At 41.9% G+C, this 23,076-nt stretch overlaps 1 protein-coding gene across 1 annotated transcript; it reads right to left on the reverse strand.

Annotated features, from left to right (window-relative positions):
* Positions 1-1,475: 1,475 nt before the first annotated feature.
* pipox (pipecolic acid oxidase) lies at positions 1,476-22,775 on the reverse strand. The gene is made up of 8 exons (XM_030380467.1): positions 22,564-22,775; positions 15,648-15,796; positions 12,236-12,449; positions 7,478-7,660; positions 5,819-5,971; positions 3,801-3,950; positions 3,268-3,343; positions 1,476-2,290 (listed from the first exon to the last, which is right to left on the reverse strand). Exons 1-8 carry the CDS (start codon positions 22,672-22,674, stop codon positions 2,160-2,162), a joined length of 1,167 nt encoding a protein of 388 aa, XP_030236327.1. The 5' UTR covers positions 22,675-22,775; the 3' UTR covers positions 1,476-2,159.
* Positions 22,776-23,076: the final 301 nt, after the last annotated feature.

Consider the following 23,076-nt stretch of genomic DNA (forward strand, 5'->3'; position numbering starts at 1 on the left):
TAGAAAGGCATACCTTTTCCCTTGAGAGACAGTGACAAGGCGAGGCTGCAGAATCATGCAAAAGTAGAAATGTTTTGCACCCAGCATATTACCCTTCAAAATGTGCTGGTGCTGCTGCTGTTCCCCATGGGCAGAGCATCTTATAACTCATCTTGTGTTTGGGCTGACTTGAACCCTTGTCACCTAAATAAGGCAGAGAGCCCAGCACAATCTTTCTTTTACCCCTTCATTCCTTCTGAAAACGTCTATCAACGACTAACAACAGCATATTTTTGTAACATTGAATCATATATTAATTTGTATATAGTTTACGTTTAGATACATTAGAGATAGCACTTTATTTTATGGCAACCAAACCCTGCTAAGCCATCAAGTATTTGATGGCTCCATGATATTCTACCTCATTTGATCAGCTTTTAGCATTGCTTATTTACAATACTATTTTTGATGATTATGGTCAATTAAAACGAAAATATAGGGACAGATATAACTGCATTTCATCAAGAAACCGAATTTTAGTTGAGTGACATCCATTTTCCTCTTATTTTTCACTTCCTTCTTCTAGCTCCGCTTTTATATTCAATGTTGTCTGATGACCTCCTAGAGGTATTCAATGCTGCTTCTTGATTCAATGCCTTTTAATGGGTGAGAGGTCTAGGCAGAGGTCTACAGGGTAATGAAAGGATGTTATTAATCAGCATGGTTGGCAAACAAAAAGCTTAAAGTACTTCTATTTAGAATTACTACAAGCATTAGGTGACCTTGAGTCAAGGTACAGTTAAATGGGTTTGTGAGGGCCTGGTTTTCAAGGCACCCGGTGGGCCAGAGTCTGTAGCATTCACTCCTTCAACATGGCTCTCATTTGAGCCCCTTCAAATGATTTCTGGCGATAAGACTCCATAGTATGGAGGAATGCGTCTTCAGTGCTAAGCGTAGTGCGTTTGCCTTATCCTTATCCTCTATTTCCAAAATGTTAAAAAGCTCAGACCAAACAGTGCTTGGGCCCGGAGAGGAAGTGTCAGTTTATGATGAACAATGATCGGTTGCAGTCAACTGAATAAAACAAACAATGGCGGCGCCCTTTGAAAGTGAAGAATTTAAAGAGCAGTCAAAACAGTTTTTATACGAAATCGACCTAATAACGATGTTAAAAGAGGAACATGATAGACCCAGTGAGCATAAAATGCTGTCAAGAGGCCTCGATGGCTTAATGTGAGTGGTCTGGTTCGGCCAAGTGAGTGGACAGTAATTGGTTCCCTGCCCGTGATGGATTTCATGGGAATAATTTTCTAATGCTTAGTGCACACACCTTGAAATGACTGATTTCTGTGCTTTACATCATTACTTCAAGCAACACGGGTCCTTTAAATCACGCGTGTGTAGCCTTTCCAATGCCCTTTGCCCCAATGTTCATTAAGTATGAGAAGATGAAAACCAAGGGATCACTCCCAACAAAATTAATACTTTCCCGGAGGTGTTCTTGATCAAGATTTAATGTATTGTGAGGGTAAACTACTACAATAATACATATATTAAGACTTTTAGATATCACTTTCATGCTATTTACTGTAAATCCCAGAAAGGTTTTTGAAATGGCTCAGTGCGATAATGTTTTTGTTTCCTAATTTGCATGTCTAATAAACCTAACTTTAATTGGGGTGATTTGCAAAATGGCCCTTCCCTTTCATTCGGAAGACCCTTAGATGGAATGGAGAAAATGACTCGCTGATCTCTTGTCGTTCCTTTGTATAATTGTACCATTCTAAATTATGGCCTTGGTTGGCATCTTTTGGAATAGGCAATCTAATTAGTGATTAAAATGTTTACTAGTACATGGGGAAATAGAAAGTATCCCACATCTAAACGCTCAACAGCCAGCTGGCTCACCAGACAAACGGCTCATTGTCTTACTAATGTGATGAGTTTACAAAACGGGTAACTCAGGAAAGGACACAAGGGACAAAGACCCACCAATGCATGAAATGAGTGAACACATCGTGGTAACCAAAAAGTATTAGTTTATATGTGCCATGATAAAAGCATGGTAAAGATAAAAGCAATGATGTCATCAAAGATGCAGATTTCCCAACTTGTTGGCCTTGATCTGATAACTCAATCTGTAGTAGTTTCTTCTAGCAGGCCACTAAAGAGTGGGCACATTACAATGAAGGTTTGAGATGTTCTGGAAACCGTCTGATTCTGAAGGGTGAAAGGTCGTAAGAAGGCACTTCACCCAGGCTCAGTTCACAAAGCAGCTTGCCAATAAGTGGCCCAAACTTGAAGCCATGACCTATGGGAAAAAGAAGAATGACTTGCAATGAGTATTACAACCTATTTACCTATCAGATTTCATTAGTGTGCAAGTAGAAAAACGATGAACAAAACTGCCTATTTCTATCGTACATATTTGTTCATATATAGATTTGAGCCCAGCACAAGTAAAAACATAAAGCCAAAAATATCTTGCCCTCAATGGCAGGGCATCTATACAATTTTTTCTATACAAAAAGGTAATACGTTCCCTAAATGAAGGCCGTTGTGTTGTTTGTTATCAAGGTACATTTGTGTACAAATCATGATCATAGATGGATCCAGATGGATGGAGAAAGCAGAGACCTTGCCCTATTCTGTGTGCTGCCAAGATGTTGGAAACAAATTGTGAATGTCAGAGGGGTGTGCAGAATGCAGTAATTTTGCCATCTGACAAAAGGTCTTCATGCCCCTGCGGATTCCTGCCTGGTCTTTGAAGTCATGAAAGGACAGCTCTGACACATTCAGGCACGTGTATTTTCATCCCTCTTGAGGAACAGATTCAAAGTCTACAGTAGCTGGTCAAACCCACAGGGTGACTTTGTAACCATGGCAATTCGCTGCCACTTGCTTAAAAGCACTTTTGTCTAGCTTTGATGAAAAATGCAAACGATGAGGTGTGGAGAAAAAGGCTACACATTTTTCTGATGAGAATTATGGAAAATTAGCCTCTTATATATATGCCGACATATGTTGGACATGCTTTTTTGTTCCTCTTTCCTCCAGGTGGAAGGAGTACTAAGGTTTTAAGGGGAGCTTTAAGGAACCCCTGGGGTGGTTTGGGGTTAATGCTGATTCACTGCGCCAAGGCGTCAAAGTAAACTCACAACTGGATCATATACTCAATACGCTGAGTACAGTGTTTAGTGTTTGACCACAAATTCAAGTTTTGTCCCCGAAATGTCATTGTACGGCTGCGGTGAAATGTAATCCAAACATGATATCGATGATTCACACCTGAGAACCCGGCTCCAATAACAATGTTGTTATGGAGGGGGTGGCAGTCCAGCACAAAGTCCTCATCTGGGGTCACCTGCACAGAGAACCAGCTCAGGGGTTTATAACTTTTAAAACTTAAAGTTTCAACTCTAGAAAGACATTTCTGCATCCACTTCAAAAGAGGTCCATAGGGTCCCGCTGTGCCAAAGTAATGCATTTATATTTTGCATAAAGCACACATGTAAGACGTGACTCTATGCAACTATTTTCATCTGGTTGACAAAAAACCTTTTTGATGACATTCAGAATTTCATAGATGTTATAATGTTCAATGTATATCTGTGTTATCTAATAACGATGAATGAAATTATATTAAAGGATATTCAGGGTGACAAATTATACAGAGCAGTTTTTCAAAACGGCTTGTAACGGCTAATCACACTCACACCTGGTGCTATAATATGTAAACTTTAATAATATATATATTTGTTTTTAGTACACAAGTACACATTAGATCCTCACACTTGTTATGATGGTACAGACAAACTCACGGTGTACATGCAGCTCTCCACCACGGCGGGCTCAGGGTCCAGGCCAGGGAAGCAGCGGGTCAGGTAGCGCTTGAGGATGTCAATGTCCGACTGGTCTGACTGTCTGTCCCTCATGTCCGGGTGAGTCTCACTGCCAGTGTGGTAACACACCTGGACAGACGTCACACACATCACAGGATCAGCCATGAGATCACATGGCGGGCAAAATAATGTCAGCCAATCACAAATGTTAATTTGGGTGAAACCAGCGCTGTTAAAGGGCCAGAGGATGTAGCATGTAAAGAAACCAAATAAACAGTGCGAGGCGTAGTTGTCGCCTGGTGGAAGCGCCACCGGGCAGGAAGAGTAGAGAGGCCGTGAAGGGGCTTCGTCTCGGCCTGGCCCCACCAAATGAGTGGCCTGACGCCCCGCTCTCGCTCTAGTGGCTGCGTGGGGGAGTTCACCACTTTGTCCATGGAAGTGCTGAAAACCAGAAAATGAAATTGCACCAAGAGGTCTCTTCAACTCTTTTCCCTCCCTTTTACACGCCCCACTTGCCCCAAGCGAGCACGCGTCCAGCACGCGTCCAGCACGTGTCCAATACAAAGTGAACGGGCAAAAAGCGCCACACTCGAGGCCAAGCGGTGGGTGCCACCGGGCCGCCACAATGCCACTGCATTGCTGAATCGTAGATGTTGGAAGTGGTAGACTGATAGATGCCTGCTTCAAGCACCTGCTTCAAGCACTTGAGGAGGAAAGCTGCTGTGCCGCGTAATATGCGCGCTGCCGTGGGGAATGTGGGCGGGGCCCACGTTAATTGGTGCATTGCTGAGATTTTCAGCGCCCACGGGACAAGCCCATAAGGCGAAGCCTGCATGAAATAGAACATTTATGTTTAGATCGAAATTGAAAAGGTTTCCTTGCAAGGTAGATTGTGCTTGAGCACGAACGCTCCAGTAGGACATGGCCATGGAGCAGCACTGTTCCTGTCTGAGGGAATGCTGCGAGGGGACACCGCCATCTGGCCCTCCTCTCCTTGCATGCTGTCTGCTATTAGCCTCCCAGCTCCTGCTGGCGCACCACGATGCAGAGAATAGAGACGAACTGAACCAAATGTACAGCAAGAGCATCATTATCTACACTTCTTCAAAGGTTTTGGAAATGGATAAAGAGATGGAAAATATACTTTTGGGTGAAAAATATGAACTAGGAGTAGGGCAAATATGAATATGTTAGCCATTATTTTTACGAGGGTATAGAGGTCCTGATAGAGAGAGAGAGATATTAATTTCTAATAAGGTTGCCTAATTGCAATACATATTTTGTTTAGCTAATGATCATCCATCATGCTGGAAAAAAAATAAGGAGTCAATACAATTGAAAGAAAAAAGTAAATTTGTTTAGAAAATGTTATAATATAACTTATCCAAAATATAAAGAATTATATATAAATGATAAGAAAATAGGGATAAGGATAAAAAATAACCAAATGGGAATTAATTAGATGTTCCTTGCAAACTCCTTGCAAGGAAAACATGATCTTAACGATCTCAAGTGCACTATATCATATATATATATCTCATATATATATATGAGATATATATAATGAATTATATAGGGAACCAGATTTCCATTCCCAACACTACAAAAGGGTGACACCCTAAGTAGTGCCATTTAAACCACGGCGTGAGGGTTTTTGCCAGCACCATATAGTTACTTCCAAGTGATTATTGAAACTATCGACCTATGCATTTATGTCTTTAAAGTCCCCTCCCTCTCTGCATTTCACAAACCTGTGACAGACGAGATGGTTTCCCTAAAACCAATCAGGGAAGGGATGCCCTGATTGGTCAGAAACTAACTGGGAGCACTCTCATATCAAATTGGCTCATACAGACAATCTACTAGAAACAGATATCATCACAGCACATTGACTCATTAATAGCTGACGGATGGCTACGGCATTCCTAACAAACTGCACTCAGATTATAAATCCTAGCGCCAGCCCCTCTGAAGCTCCTGGTTCCTCAGCGTCTCACCTTCATCAGGCCAGGGTACTCGTTGGAGGGCAGGCCGTAGATGTGGTGCTTGCCCTCGGGGCACTCCACCTGGAGGAAGGCGGGGAAGCGTTGCTGTACGTGGTACGAGCCGGGGACCTTCTCCTTCCAGTAGCACACGTTGATCTTCAGCACCTATAGTCAGCACAGGGACCAGGGAACACCAACACGGCTCTTTACAGCTCAGACCTGTCATCATCACTGACCTATGGAGGATGGTCTTCATCCAGTGTGTTGAGCACGAACACGGGCACAAACGACTGGAAGAGATCCGATATGCTCTGTTCTCTCTGATATTCAACACAGGCAAAATTAGGTCCAAGCACTTAAAAGGATATGTTCACTATTTTGAACCTAGGGGCCTTTTCACAGATTGTCTAGCCGATGCTAGAATGGCGCTGGCGTTTTTCTGTTACGATCGTACAATGGAAGTCAATAACAATAAACATTTTCAAAAGGTAAAGTCCAGGGTGTATTGATGCATGCCTCCGTATGATCTCCTGAAATAGTTCTGTTCCCATTCAACAGCAGCTGTGGATCTGCCAATGAGTCAGTCACAAGCCTCACTCACCTCACACTGCCCTCTGCCTACACCGCCCTCACCCCTTTCTCTCTCCCCCTCCCCCTACACCGCCCTCACCCCTTTCTCTCTCCACCCTCCCCCTACACCGCCCTCACCCCTTTCTCTCTCCCCCTTCCCCTACACCGCCCTCACCCCTTTCTCTCCCCCCTTACCCTCCCCCCTTTCTCTCTCCCCCTCCCCCCACCCCTTTCTCTCTCCCCCCTTCCCCTACACCGCCCTCATCTCTTTCTCTCTCCCCCCTTCCCCGCACCCCTTTCTCCACCCTCCCCCTACACCGCCCTCATCCCTTTCTCTCTCCCCCTCCCCCCACCCCTTTCTCTCTCCCCCCTTCCCCTAAACCGCCCTCATCCCTTTCTCTCTCCCCCCTTCCCCTACACCGCCCTCATCCCTTTCTTTCTCCCCCCTTCCTCTCACCCCGTTCTCCCCCCTCCCCCTTCAGTAAACAACTGTAAACTGACGGCCCGTAGGAGGAGTTGCTGCACAAAAAACGCCCAATGTAAACAGAATAGTCTGTTTTATTTATTGTGTGATGCAGAGCGGGAGTGACCAACCATCACTTCTGATGTTTTGGTTGGCTTGCTAGCAGCACTGATGTATAAATTGAATAACGTATAAATACATAATCAAGGGTGCTCCCCCGATCTTAAAGAGCTTTCCAGTGAAAATGAATGACGCTCATTCTGGTACCTAAAGTATTCAGCGCCCTGCTTCAGTGGGCCAATGAGCTCATTCTCCAGGCTCCTGCCCCGGTTCATTCAGGCATGCCGTTCCCCGGGCCCCCTCAGCCCGCTAGCGTGAATAATGCAATTCCAATACCAGGCCCGATCCTGCTCTCAAACAGCTGCCTTGCCGTTTTTTTTTGTATTCCCACTGTTCCGTCAGCCTGCGTGGCATAATGTTAGATGAAAGAGATGAAAGCAGCATCCCTACATGCTATGTTTAGAGAAAGAGTAACAACCCCCTTCTAATTATTCATTAGGAAGATGTTGACGAGTTCTCTTCCTTCATTTGTAAAATGCATGGTGATAATAAAAATATATATGTGTAGCCCAACACACCTTTAGTGGTAGCTGCAGTCCAATGTAGGAGAGCATGCCGTTGGTCCAGCTCCCAGCGGTCAGCACCAGGTTCTTGGCTCTGTACACGCCCCCCGAGGCCGTGACAGTGACCAGGGCCCCTGGCTTAATGTCACTCACCTTCTGTCCATCCTTAATAATCCCTCCCAACTTCAGGAACTGACCCTTGAAACAGAGACAACCATATAAACAAGCGTCATTGTTGATAGTGTTCAAGACGGATTTCATATTCAGTAAATCTATCAAGGATCGTTTGATCGTTCTCAACCTAATTTGACAAATATTTTAGTTCAATCAACATAGGGTTGGTTAACACAGGGTTGTGCGTGTCCACGCCAAACCTATAAAGACGTGATGTATGGATCATGGAAACCCTGATTGAAATGGCGAAACGGGCCACTTATTTCAATGAAATGGAACTCCAGGTTCTCCTGGAGAGCTATGACGAGGAGAAGGACATTATCACAAGAAAAGGGAACGCTAAAGCCTCTGCAACCCAGAGAACCAAAGCTGAAGTATAAAAACATACAAACTGGTAAGCTTTTCCCACCATCGTATTGGTGCATTTTGTCAGTCCAGCATTTATATTGTCATACCATATTTGTCACTCCTGCATTTAAATAAGCCCTTTTTTTTTAAGCCAAATCGTAAAAAGGCAGACAGTCCGCAGACTGGATCTGGCCCTCAAATTATCTTGATCCCGTTGGAGGAGCTGGCAATAGACATAAATTCAGGGCGCCCTGGCATCTTCAGAGAGTCAGGGGCCATGTGAGGGTACCCCACTGGTTGAATGTAGGTTTTTCAGTTTTTCTTGCATTTTAGATTTTGCTTGTCTTCGAAGTAACACATGCAAACCGTCTCCGTGCCACAGCGCAAATGTTCCAAATGTATTTTTTTGGTAACTGGGTAGAATACCTAAAAGTGACAATTCATCAACTTACAATTAATCAAGATGGATTAATTGTAATGGAGCCGCCGGCTACGATCGAACATTCTCCAGTGGATGTAAGAAAGTATTTTATACCATCTGTTGTAAGCGCCTCTCGGCATACCAATATTGCTCTTTGTACGATAGGAGGCCGATGAAAATCTTAGTCCGGACGTGGATGGGTCATCTGAAAGGACTGAGATGTGCTCAGCATCTCCAACATTATAGAGAAAACTACCATTTGCAAAATAGTCTTGAGTGAGCTGCAAATAGTCTGGAGTGAACTGAGTGAACTGCAAAGTCTGGAGTGAACTACAAATAGTCTGGAGTGAACTGAGGCCAGGTCCTCGATTGGTAGTGTTGGCTATGTAAGGCTGGAGAAGGCTATTTAAATATATTAAAGATTTTCACGAGAATCTTTATCTCTCCAGGAAAAAAGTCATCCGGATATGCCACGATCTCGAGCCGTGGTTTTATTAATCTCTCCCGGTGGATTGCACGAATAATTTGGGCTCCGATATCAACAGGCCTCTCATCAAAAGAAAAAATGCCATTGTGAACACATGAAATCTGCGGTGAACGCGGGTTTAAATACCCAAAACCGGGTTATGTTCCAAACTTAACCTACGCAAAACCTGCTCCGACCAGGTTTGATTCAGTGCATATGTTTCTATAAAAACTAACATACCGTGTTCATTTTGGAACGGAAAACCTAGGTTTACCGCAAATCCTGGGTTAATTTACCCGGTTATGTGATAAAACCGGCTTTGAGGAATACCCCTCAGATCTTGAAAGAAAAAGAAGCAATGTTCTCTCTAAAAATACAATTATCATTCATTAAAGTCTCAATCTCATCATTTTAATCATTTCAATCATTTTAAGGTACAATTCAGAGTATAAATTGGGATTAAGTATATAACTGTTTATCTTGAATTATTAGGATTAAAGGCCGTGTTGCAGGGTTTATTTTCCAACGAATTTGTGCAATTTGCTTGTTGGTAATAAAGATTTAAACAGTTATTTATTGTATTTAATGTTGTTAGGTATCACATAACGGAATGTAATAAAGTAGGTACTATTTTAGCGGTTTGCTATTGATTCTCATTTCCCCCAGAATGCATTGCATGACGTCACGTTGGGGAGACACCGACCAAAGCTGCATTGAGACCCTTGAAAGTAGAGACTAGTAAGAGAGTGTTCAGCAGAAACAGAGGCTACATAGATAAATACATAGATATTATGTATAGTTAGTATATGCTACACGTGAACCTCCTAAAATGGCGCAATTTGATTGGTTCGCTATCTCGGGATATTGGGCAATATCCCATGATTGACATCTCAAACTCGATATTGTTTTCATCGCAAAATGTCCGCTAATAACAACAAATAAACCTTCGGTCTTTGGGGCTATTCCCCACTATTCACTTCGCCTTCGGCGAATAATTGTTGACTAATAGCCTAGATAGATAGATAGCCTAGTCAAGTCTTTATTAATACCCAACTACACAAATCGTCGGGAATTCATTTAGGTCATTACACATTATAGCCTACAAGACCACACAGCACAAGGGAGACAACAAGTCTGACTGGACATACACAAAATACATCACATTAAAACTAGACACATGCGTTGATAGACAGATAGAAAGAGAATTAAATATGATCTATTATTTGCCTTGCGGAACCAGCCAATCCTGTGCGATTATGCAAATTAGCCATGTGCGCCTAACACAAGAAAGATGTTGAGAAGTCATACTAAAAACGGATAGCAAGCGAAAGCTAAACCAAACTGTATCAATCACATACTTTGGGTCCATTCTAAATTGTGGTAAGAGGCTAGTCTTTAAATATTTGCAGTGACTGAATGTTGATGATAAAACTGATTGTTTTGCATAAGATGAGTGTGTCCTTTCCGGCACTCATTTGCAAGTGCACTGATTGCGTGTCCGTTAGGCAAGTTAGCCCATAGCTAGCATTGTGCCTTCTATTTCTAGATCTTCTGACTAAGTTTACCGGTACTTACGACATAATTGCTAGATATAAAGAAAACGTTGACTTTCACTCTGTGCTATTCACTGACAGTAAAAATAAATAAAAGTGCCTTTATTGTATGCACTGCTGTTCATTGACTAGCTCCAGCGCTCGTTGCTGTGTTACTAAATGATAGCAACTCTCCACTCATTCTCCTCTGACCATGCATTTAATTGGCTTTGATCAGTTCTCGGCAATTCCTCATTCGCCCTCTCACGTCTGACAGGTTCGAAATGATACTGCTGTGGGCCATCATACATGTTGTTGTGGTTCTTGCCACCTTAGATGCCATAGTTCTAGTACTAGGCTGAGGCTACCTTCCACCACGTCTCCCCAATTTGACGTCATCGCCGAATGGTTAGAAAACACCCGTTACTGCCAAAAATGACAAAAACTGGACTTAACACTATTTTGGAGACATTTTATAAATGATACACATATTTTGAGTGCTTTATGAACCCATTAATCAAAACTGGCCTTTAAATAGAGGCACTGTTTCTGTACCTTACATTTGGCTCAATTGTGTTGACATTAAAAGTGAACATGTAGGTTGGTATCTCTGGATAATTAATGTGGGAAAAGTATGGAGCCAAAAGGTTTTCTAAAATATTTGGTGTTTTATTTAATTATGTTAGACTTAGCTGGACTGAAGACAGCTAGAGTAAATGGCAAGTAGAATCGCAATGATTTGTGCATCAAGCCTTGAGACTGATAACTTTGTTAATTATTTCAGTGGCTTGGTTCTCTATAGTGTGTATCACTTTAGGTACCTTTGACCTGAAACCTTAAAAGGGAATGATAAGGCTGCAGCTACATTATTGCCCTACCACATTGATTAACTGGGGGTATCAACCATCATTTTCCCCTTTGTAATTGTTATATCTGGCCATATTGTCTTACTATCAACCAAAACACGTTTTTTATGCTACATTTCGGGATTACTGAAATGTACAATGTTAAGTCCCTTACTGTGTTCTCCCTACCAATGGCTTTTCTGATGAATACTGAGTCCAACCAGTCAAATGGAAGCATGATATTCAGCTGGACTTGTTGTTGATACACAGTTAGAAAATCATGATTGAGGATGCATTAAGACGGCAAAATACGATTTTTTTATATCTTTAGTCTTGACTTGCTTTGAATTGACTGATTATTCACAATAACAAATAAATATAAGTATTGTAGTGTAAACTTTTATGCAGCACAGTCATTCAGGTTTTGTGTTGGTCGTGGTGGTATACGGAAGCAGAGAGCTGCCATGAGCTGTCAATTATTTGTGTGACTGTTCAACATAATCAACTTTGTTTTCGACGTGATCCTGGAATGATATCCTATGAATTCAAGAACACATAATCTCGAGGTCATAGGTTAATTGCCTCTGGCAGATCATTCATTAAAAAAATCTGGGGAGAGCAACCTTCATGTTTACAGTATCAGCCCACTTTAAACCATTTGGGAGAGCCTCAAACCTCTAGCCCAACAGATGCACCCATAAAACCTCTGTGTTCTGAGGTGAAAACTACTGTTTTAACAAAGATCATTTATGTAATATACACAGAAAGGTTTTTTATAGAATTATTTCACAATACTATCGCAATATGCCGCTTCCTCCTTTCTTAAATTCAAATGAAATTCATTTTTATTGTGTCAACAAGCTATACACAAATTTCAGAGGGCATCCTACTATGAAAACTACTACATGTACAAATAACTTTTGTACATTTTGCAGAGATAAAACGTAAACCTATTGTGTAACAGTCATTGGGGGTATCACCACCTACCTGGACAGCTCTCAGTGCCCGGTCAGCAAACAACACCCCAGCTGTTGTGTCCACCAGAGCACCGTCTCCCTCGCTCAGATTCACGTTGGGGATGTGCTTGGAGAATTCTTCTGGCGGCAGGATCACCATGGGAACCCTGTTTTTCTGCAGGGTGTTCTTAACCGCCTGATACTGCGAACTATTCTCTGGGCCCATCACCAGCAGTCCAGTTTGTCTGGTAGGTGTACAGTTAAGGGGTCAAATGTTAGTTTGACATGTTTTAACAAATATTTTATACTTTCGATCAGTTCCTATTTTGTGCCATAACTGCCATTTTTACTTGACATAATACTAAATGTATCCATACACTCATTAAGTCATTTTATGTATTGAAATGATGGGCACAATTAGGGATGAAACCATTATAGAGTTTGATGGTAAGACTATAGACCATGGTTTGACGGTTCCATTATGCATTAATTGATTTCACAACGCTACCGATCTATAAAATCACTTGTGCATTCTTTAATTAGAGGTTCTGTTGTATTTCTTCACCACAACATCTACATTTTTACTGTATCATTACATTTTTTTACAAGTTATATTATTGTTTTGTATTGTTTGTTTCTAGTTTTAGTAAAAATGAAAGAATGGAATTGAGAACATTTCTTATGCAGGCGTTATTAATAACTGCAATTAATAAGATCACATGATGCGTGCTGGAAGTCTACAAGTTCCTTATGTCTCTAGTAGTCGGCACTGCAAGCAAACGTCTACGTGCACTGCAGGACTTGAATATAGCTTGCTTCTGATAACATGAAGGTTATATAGCACAGTGTTATTTTGGATACCAAATTTGCACGAGAGAGTGATAGCCTAGTTATTGAACAGGGAAACAATCTCAAAAGCGAATGTCTCCAAAATACACCCACTTAACATTATCCCCCTCTTCTACAAACAGTACTTCGCGAATTCCGTAATTTTTCCATTTGTTAAGTTTTACTCACTGTTGAACCGTTATTCACAGAAAAATAATGTATAAATGTCCCTTTTTGTAGAACGAGACAAGAATATGAGTGTCGCAGAACCTCTACCGTTACCAAACCGTGACGTTTTAATAGGACGTGGTAGTGAAACCAGTTAATCGCTGCATCCCTAGTCCTAATACAACCCACCATGGCTTAATATACGCCTAAGGCAGAGAAACAGAGACACCCTGATTTGGACACTAAATGGTAAATGGATTATATTTATATAGCACATTTCGAACCATTTTAGACACTCAACTTATTCAAAACCACAACCGGCTTGTTACAGGCACTTAGGTGTCATGCTAAATTACATTCTGAGCCAAACCTGCAACTCCACTTGAGAGAAAATATAATTATGTGAACCTTTTAATGGACTAAGCGACTGCTTAGTCCCTATAGGCTATTTTGGCCCCCATATCTGACTGGGGAGCAGGTCTAAGGGGATGGGAGAAAAGCAGTGTTTCTTGCAGAAAGCCCCTGCATATAAGGTGCATGCATCGGATTGCATTATATTAATTGTTGAATGTGATATTTAATTGGTGAAATAGTATTTGCAATTGATGGCAACCTAGCCTTTGATAATTGACCATGGGAATACAGAGGATGTACAACAACAGCCCTAAATCCTTAAGAGGATTTATGTGTATGTGTATATGTGTATATGTGTGTGCATGTGTGTGTGTGTGTGTTTTTTTTAACCACGAGGAGATCAGCAGAATTTGCGATTCAATAAAATAATCAGATGATATGCATATGATTATTATGACACAAATAAGTTTGTTGTTGCATGTTAAATAATATGTTGCTGAGTAAGAATTTGATTTACTTGCACCTCCTTCAATAACAACCAACCATCTATTATCAGATGGCCCATTGGGGTAGGTGGCCTTTAGGTTAGGCCTTATCAGCCATGAGTTGCTGTTTGAATGGAAAGACTTACTGTGACCCCAAACCTTAGTGTTTGTTTTGAATCTCTAATAGCCAGTAAGGAAAAACTCATAAGAGTAATAGAGACATGGTAGGTGTTCATACTAGAGATTTTCTGAGCAGCATTTCTGAAATTCTGGGATGGACATGCCCTTTCAGTGTATGGATATATTTGGATATTGGACAATAGGCCCAATGTAATATATGTGTACACATGAATTGGCTACATTTATAGGTTTGGGCGGGGTTCCTACTATTGTGGAATAATGTGACGGACGGCACTCCAGTGACTCTACATCTCACTCCACTGGCTCCCTGTAGCTTTCCAGGTCAAGATCAAGTCCTTGATGTTGTTATTCAGGTAAGTCTCTGGATCTGTGCCCACCAACATCTATTCTCTCTGATCTCCATTAATGAACTTCAGAGCCGGTAACTGTCTCCACTGCTTTGAACTCATTAGCAGTCCATACTCTTCTCATGTCTGGTATCCCAATGGAGGAACGAGCTACCTTGCTCGGTAGTAGGTACAACTGGCAGCATTCTTACCCACCAAGACTGTCAATTCAGACTTATTCTTAGACTCATTATATTGCTTAATTCAACAGCTTTACAAACAACTTAGTCTCAAAGCGATTTAAGGGGCAATTTCAACGATTTGTATGTAAATAAATGTCTGTATTTGCCTATGCCTTCGTGATTCCTATGCCTTTTAAATCAAACTATTTGACCTCTCTTACCTTTTACTGATTTACTTGTTATAGCGTTGTATCATGTCATTTCAGAAACAAAACTGAAATAGTATCTTTATGCCTTATTCAAAACTGTAGGGTCACAGTTTCTTCTTTGTGTGATTCTTATTTACTGTAGAGGTTGAAATCAATCGCAACATTGTTTATGTTGTGGATACTTCGAGGTATTGAGGTTGATAATAATTTACGCTGGGAGTTTCCAGCACTTTTGAATGTCGTCTTTTATTCCATTCCAGTCATATTTATGAAAATACTTCCACAAAATGAAACCCCATGTTCACCACGGCGGCAGAAAGGGGTTTTATATGCAATGGCATAGTTGAGCTGTCCTGCATGACTTGCGACACCAGCAGTAGAGGAAGAAGTCATGCATTCATGGAATTTTGCACTTTTGACAAATAACAGTGTTGAAAAGTCTTGAGATTAGAATCAATATTTCAAAGCATTCTTTACCTTATTCTAACTCCTTTTAAACTGACTCACTAGAAGCTAATGTAATATAATACCCGGTCAAAATGGTGTATCTCACACTTGTTAGATACATGCTACATGTCTGTTAATCTGTGAGTCATAAGCTCTTGTATGTTGTATATGCTGTGCAGCCTTGTCTGTGAGTATGTTTGTGGGGCCAAAGATGAATTTCCACAATTATGTAGCGGTTTCCCACTGATCAAAATGTGTTGTAAAGTTATTTAAGGTTAGAGGACGTGTTTTGAGCTCTCTCACCTAACCAGCTTGACGCTGGCCTCTTCCTCGAGCTGAGCCCACAGCCGATAACACTCCTCCATCATGACGGTGTAGTAGTCCTGATCATAGGCCTTGCGAATGATCCTCGTTTGGCCATGGGAGCTTCCCCGAGTATGTGGCAGGACAAACTTGAAAGGACATATTTCAGAGGGAAATAACGGGTTATTTATATTCTGTGTGTGTGTGTGTCTGTCATCACTGTTCGTAGTGACTTGGAAAAGTGTGTTATTGACGTTATTCTTTCACATCTAGTTCATCGAGGTGTATACTGTTGTACGGAGTCTCAGCTTTCATTTGCCATATTGTTTGTGTAGATAGCATGACGTTGAGAAATATAATTTTCATGCAAATGTAACAGATTGATATGGTTCCACTTGCCATGCTTTTAATTTGATAGGGACCACCTTAGCGCCCCTGCAGACTTGTGGAGTAAACCCTCTTCTAATCTTCCCAGTCTGATTTTACAACCTCATGGTAAGGTGGAGAAGTTTAAAGCACCTGTTTGCTACCGACAAACAACCGATGCTCTAGAATCATATTTCCAATCGATTCATAATTTTAGAGCCAGTGAAACAAGAAATACCGTAACAGTTCAAGCTTAAGGCGGGTTTCAAAATAAAACCGTTGAATCTCGTCGAATCAGTTAAAATATATTTAAATACCAAAATGTGAGGAATTTTATAAATGTTTGAATGAAGCTTAACGGTTATAGAATCGGCGGGATGGCTTCGCTGCTCTCCCATTGACTTCAATTGTAAAACTATTATTCAAAGAGTTGAATATTTAAAAAGTATAACATATTATAAATATAGCAATTTAAATGGTAGCACTCGATTCCAATTTAATATAAATATTTTATAAGTGGAAGGGAGTCTCTAGGTGAAAAATGTGGACGCATTGTGGTGAGAATAAAGAAAGAATAATAACAAAAAATCATTCAAGAAATTGTGCTTGCACTGCAATTACATGCTTATGTGCACGTTTATTCGTTTGTTTGTTAATGTATGTGTACGTATTTTTACGTATGTATGATTATGTAAACATATGTTAACATATGTATATGTATGCGTATGTATACGTATGTAAGTGTATACATATTTATGAGTAAGTATAATTATTATTGCCTTGCCTTGCCTACATATGTATCGGTATGTATACTTACGTTTAACTATGTGTAAGTAATGTATACGTATGTATGTGTATGAGAATGTACAAGTGTGTATACTACGCATGTGTACATATATGTATGTGTATATATGTGTACGCAGGTATAATTTGTTTGTGTAAGTAATGTATATAGATAGGTATGGGTACGTTTACGTATGTCTACGTATGTATGAGTATTTATACATATGTTTGTGTACGTATGTTTGGATGTGTATAATGTATATGTATGGTAAGCTATGTGCACATATAGCTTACCATACATACTAATGTGTACTTATGTATGTGTATTTATGTATACGTACGTATGTATGTATTAGTATGTATACTTCATTGTACTTGTGTTTATACATGTCAATGTAGTATGTATTAACCAGTTGTGAGCTCAGCTTGATTTAATTTGATTACTTAAGAGTACTACTTAGATTAAGTAAATACTGAGGGAGAACATGCAGTTTAATACATTTCCCTTGGATTTAATGTTTTGATTGGGATAGCCACTCAAGCACATTACTACACTTAAAAACAATACGTAATATTGCTTATTAAATCTGTATCACACGATTCCACTATAGCACCTAGCATATTCATTTTTTGGGGTATTTCTATGTTATTGTTTGAGCGAGTAGATAGTGTTACGTATTTTAAGAATCTAAGCTACCCACACATAGACCCAATGATGCAGGACCAAACATATAAGCTGCGTTACCCTCACATAGCCACAAGGGGAGCATGATGTTATTGAAGGCTGCTCCCTCTTCACCTTTAATTAAGTGAAGAAGCCGAAGCCATAACGTCACCCCGGCCACGCCCACTAGGCAACGCCCACTGCATAGGCCACACCCACTTGACGTCCTGTACGGAGGACGTCGAGTGAACAGGCCAGAGATCAATAGGTAGACGGCGCAGCAAGCCACCCGGGCCTTAGCCCGGGGGGCTTGAAGTAGATCACGGTATTTTCCTCTCACTCGCGTTAGAAATAATTCCCTCCGTATAGCTTCACTTACCATGCCGAAACACGCCGACGACTTTATAATAAATGAAGTGAGTTAAAGCAACCCGGGATTGGACAACTTTCTTCGAGAATATGCAACAATTTGGTGACCCGCGATGTTTGGAAGAAAGTCCCGAAAATCCCGGGGGGCGCGACGCTAAAACAACTTCAACAGGCCACACACGTCTGAGGTAAGTATAAATCATTGTTTTAAAGATTAAATCTGAAATAGGATTGGTTATAAGAACACTTAGGTGTAAGCTTGTTTTAGCCACCGTCCGATTGTGCTGCTGCAGAGGCCTAGCATAACAACACGTGTAGATCAACGGTTGCAAGGAACTGTGAAGACCCCCCCCCCCCCCATCCCTTTGTTTACCTGGGCGCTCCTGGCTGTTTGATAAGGCAATGGTAGCCTGCACAAAGGGACCCCCGGTGTGTTATGTCTGTCTGTCTCTGTCTGTCTCTGTCTCTGTGTCTGTCTGTACCACGTGGGAGACGTAGTACCTGTGTTTTTTTGATTTATATGATGAATGTCTCGAAGTTAAGCCGAGATAAGGTAATCATAAGGTAATTGATGAATGTCTCGAAGTTAGGCCGAGACCATCTAAGGTAAATAGTGAAAGCGCCGAAGTTAAGCCGGGCCACTATAAGGTTTATTTATTACCGGCCACAAACTTCCAAACTCTTTACGGTGGGGTGAGGAAAGGTCAGGTTTTTAACGTTAATCTAGCTTAGTTGCATATTAAAACGGAGGCTTGGCCAAGGAGTTCAAATTGGATTGATTCCTCCCGGTTCATTTCAAATCTAATGTGCAATTTTGATTAGTATACAACGCAGCCGTAGAGTGTAACCACGGGGTGTTAAAGAGACGGCGCGTCTTCGTGACGTGGGTTTCCTTTGTCCAGACGTCCGCCATCTTGGGTCTTGCAGAGACCAAGAGCAGCGGGGAGCCCCCCCCCCCCCCCCCCCTCTCTCTCCCTCCTCTTCCCCCCCCACCCTCTCTCTCTCCCTCTCTCCTTCCCCCCTCTCTCTCTCTTCTCCCCCCCCCCTCTCTCCCCTCCACCCCCCCCCTTCCCTCTAGACAATCCTATCGTGAAACCCCCCCACTCCCTTTGTCCCAGTCTTCACAGGTCCAGTAGTCAGACCCCCCATCCCCCTGTCCACAGGTCCAGTCGTCGGATCCCCCCCTCCCCACCCTTTGTCCCTGCAAACACTCTTCCCCTACCCTTCCTTATTCATATTGCTTAAAGAAGATCGGGAACGGTGGGACGGGGGCTTCGATTTAACTAACAATAGAGAGGCCTCCCACCCTCACACCTAGCCATGTGTTGGAACCAGGATGTAAATTTAGCCTTTGCAACCTGTGTTTGTGTGCATTGATCTTAATATTCTCTCTCTCTCTCTTCAGGAAATAGCAGTATATGCAGTAACGAATGCCAAACACTCAGACATTATGTTTTTCAAGGTTGCTGGGCCCTTCTGTCTGTTTTCATGCGTTTTGTGTATCAAAACAGGAGTGCAATAGACACGGGTTGTGTCATGCACAATGATATTAGAGAACCAGGATGGTTCAAATAGACACAGGGTTCAACTGCTAAAATAATATGTTTAATTAATAAATGATGCACATGGTTTTAACCGGTGCACAAGGCGGGAGTTAGCTCAACTGCTGTAGTTCAATTACAATAACATTTGTTTCAACCGATAACTTCTGAATTTTTCTTTTAGGTTCAGTTTTTGTTTTGTTTATAGAATATCACCATATATTTAATACCAAGATGTGCATAATTGTTGTAAGTTTGGATGACTCTTTATTCTACCTAGTTTAGACGGTTTTGATTGACCTAGCTCAAGATTCACCAGGTGTCAGACGTAGGATTGTGACACTTCCTGGGAGCCCCCGAGCCACACGTCGACTGCACCAGGTGTCAAGACGTAGGATTGTTGCACTCCGAGCCTCCGAGCCACGCGTTAATCGACTAATCGTTCCTGCAGAGTTCTGAGGTGGTAACGGTGGAGCTCAATGGGAGGCTCCGGGAGAGTACAATCGCGGGCTCACACGGGGAGTGGTGGCGGTGGGGCGCATGGGGAGGCCCCGGGAGAGTTGTCATTCGCGGGCTCACACGGGGAGAAATCGGGTGGGTCAGTAAGTCAGAGGGTTGAATTAATGTATCGATTTGATGTTGACCAACAAAAAACTAGATAATTATAATAATAAATACTGTTCATGTAATGGTATAGTTAGGTCTGGGACCTGCGTAGCTAAAAAAACTGTTTTGGAAATAGTAATGAACGTGTCCGGGACATGTGTAGCTATAAAATAAGTAAAGATAAAACTGAGTTTTACTTTACTTCACTTTGCTAAGACATATTCACGTTTGATGTGGTATGCAGAAAGTGGCGCAATAGGATATTGTGCAGAGAATAAGGCGTATTCACGTTTGATGTGGTATGCGATGTACATAGGAGTGAGTCAAAGTGTGGACAACATCAAATGCGAGCAATAGGTAGAATAAATGAAGATTAGGTCATCCAATATGCATAGTTAGTGTAGGACAATCGGGTAGTATGATGAAGGTAACTGTTATTATGAGATACGGTTCACACAGAAGTGATATTGAACATGCAAATTTTAACATTGTTAATTCCCTTTTACATCTTTTTGGTTATAGCAACTTGGTTGAACTACGGTGTTGTTATCTTTGGTTGTCATTCAATGCACATGGCTGAAGCAATGCGCAAGGAGGGATGTAGTGTGAAATTAAACCAAAGTAGATACTGTAAAACAATTAAAATTAGAATTCATGGAAATATGTTTTTGAACAACTAACTGCTGTACATGAGTTTGTATTTCTGCAATAGAAGCAAAAAGTTCCAGAACCAGATGCAGACACACCCGGAGCCTACAAACTACCACCGCCGAGCAAGGACTAACAGTCACATGAGGAGATCAAATAACAGCAGGATTTGAATCGCACCGGATGGGTTGGTGGCCAGGGCACTGGTATGATTACAATCCCTCAGGTTAGAATTGGCAGAGAACTCCGGCATTAATGACCCTTTCACAGGATGGATGGAGAATATGTCTGGGAGGTGGAAAGGCAGAATCCAGTAAGTGCCCGTCGCGGGAATAAATGCAGAGACCGTGTTAATTGTCACCGGCTGCCGTTGTATTCCCTGCGCACGAGGGCTACTGCATCTGCTGATCACCACAGCAGTGGGCGCTACAGAAGTGCCAAGTGCCATTCAGGCTTACATTACCTGAGGGGCCCGACCCTATCCAGCTGCAATATGTAGAATAGTCAACACCTATACTATTCTAGTAGAATCGACTGTATTTAAGAATCAATATCCCGGATTTACTTGAATAACACATTTTAAAACAACCATACCAGACTATGTTTATTATTTGGTAGTATTGCTTTGTTGCGAGTGCAACCCGTTATTTCTGAATCGCTGCATTGATAATGGTACTGTTGATCTTTGAGACGGTTGTTTACAGGCCACCTGTTGCTGACACGACGACGACGGAGAACCTGTTTGGAGGCTCCCATGATGTAGGAGTAACCTCTCTGAGTTGAGCCCTTGACAAGGAGGGACGAGTCTTGGGTTCATGAACTACAGGCCCGACGGCGACAGAATCCATGCCCAAACCACCCACATGTAACAGCGAACCAATGCACGAAGATCACCTGAACCACCCGAATCCATGCTAGGCTATCAATAATCTTGAATTTTTTAAAATTGTATTATGACTACCAATTTTTACTTTACTTTTGCACATGATGAAAATTGTATGACCTTGTAGCACATGACCAAAAAGTATTAGCTCAGGATTTCTATGGATAGTTTTGTTTGTGTGCTGTTTGGCCATGTGATTGTATGTTAAGAAGATTTGTGTTCATTGTTGTATTGTTAAATAATGACCTGTATTTCCAATAAGACCCACAACGTGAATGCCGTCTCAGTATTATGGGGACGCGTAGTGGTTTTTCCCCTCTCTTCAAGAGGTCTTTCCGCGACGGTTGATGGTGTTGATGATTGATCCTACTTTGACTATGTTTTCGGTGTGGTAAATGGTGTTTATGATTTAAAATATTATTGTATGGTCATCTAAGATGACCAAGGAGGGACTGTTACGTATTTTAAGAATCTAAGCTACCCACACATAGACCCAATGATGCAGGACCAAACATATAAGCTGCGTTACCCTCACATAGCCACAAGGGGAGCATGATGTTATTGAAGGCTGCTCCCTCTTCACCTTTAATTAAGTGAAGAAGCCGAAGCCATAACGTCACCCCGGCCACGCCCACTAGGCAACGCCCACTGCATAGGCCACACCCACTTGACGTCCTGTACGGAGGACGTCGAGTGAACAGGCCAGAGATCAATAGGTAGACGGCGCAGCAAGCCACCCGGGCCTTAGCCCGGGGGGCTTGAAGTAGATCACGGTATTTTCCTCTCACTCGCGTTAGAAATAATTCCCTCCGTATAGCTTCACTTACCATGCCGAAACACGCCGACGACTTTATAATAAATGAAGTGAGTTAAAGCAACCCGGGATTGGACAACTTTCTTCGAGAATATGCAACAATAGCAACAAAAAAAGTGGCCTTAATAAGAAGAAGTATGCAGGATACGTATGCACCTGCCTGCTTACACAAGTGCATAGTGCAGGTGCAGCCTGAATAACAGTAGTGGAGCGCTGCCTGCAGCACTCCGCTATTAACAAACCTGCTCCAGCAGAAGAGTTCTCTGCTTCTTCTTCGCGAGTTGGTATGCCGTGAAAGAGCCCTGGACCCCGGCTCCGATCACTATACAGTCGTAGTCTCCTTCGGTAGACATGGTTGGTCTATTGCTGCGAATGCAATTTCAGATGTCCTTTTATGTTGACTGGAGGCTTCATAGTAACTGGGTCAAAGGCTTATTATTACGTAACCTAAAGTGCAAGTTGTAAAGAAAGTGATCGAGGGGCGCCCCCTTGGTTCTGGGTAGATCTACCATTAAGGCCCAGTCCTTACCGCAGCGACCCGGGTTCGATTCATTCCCGATCATAAAACCTTCGAAAATAAAATCTTTAAAAAAAGAGAGACTGATCGAGTGAGGATCCTGATTTTTAGCGGTCTACGGCAACGCAATTTCCTTTCTCTAACTTCCTGTGAGATCTGGGTACTCAAGGGAACAGACCACGGAGCGTGAAGAGGCGACAAGAATAACAACTAAGACGACCAATAATAAATATGAGGT

Source organism: Gadus morhua, chromosome 16 (genome assembly GCF_902167405.1).
Source record: "Gadus morhua chromosome 16, gadMor3.0, whole genome shotgun sequence".
Taxonomy (NCBI): domain Eukaryota; kingdom Metazoa; phylum Chordata; class Actinopteri; order Gadiformes; family Gadidae; genus Gadus; species Gadus morhua.

What these genes read in the sequence shown, in the direction of transcription:
- pipox (XM_030380467.1), bottom strand. Translation starts at nt 22,674, where the DNA reads ATGTCTACCGAAGGAGACTACGACTGTATAGTGATCGGAGCCGGGGTC. An exon ending in AGTACCCTGGCCTGATGAAG is followed by an intron (nt 3,951 to 5,818) that starts GTGAGACGCTGA and finishes ACGTCTGTCCAG; the next exon opens with GTGTGTTACCACACTGGCAG. An exon ending in TATTGGAGCCGGGTTCTCAG is followed by an intron (nt 2,291 to 3,267) that starts GTGTGAATCATC and finishes TTTTTCCCATAG; the next exon opens with GTCATGGCTTCAAGTTTGGG.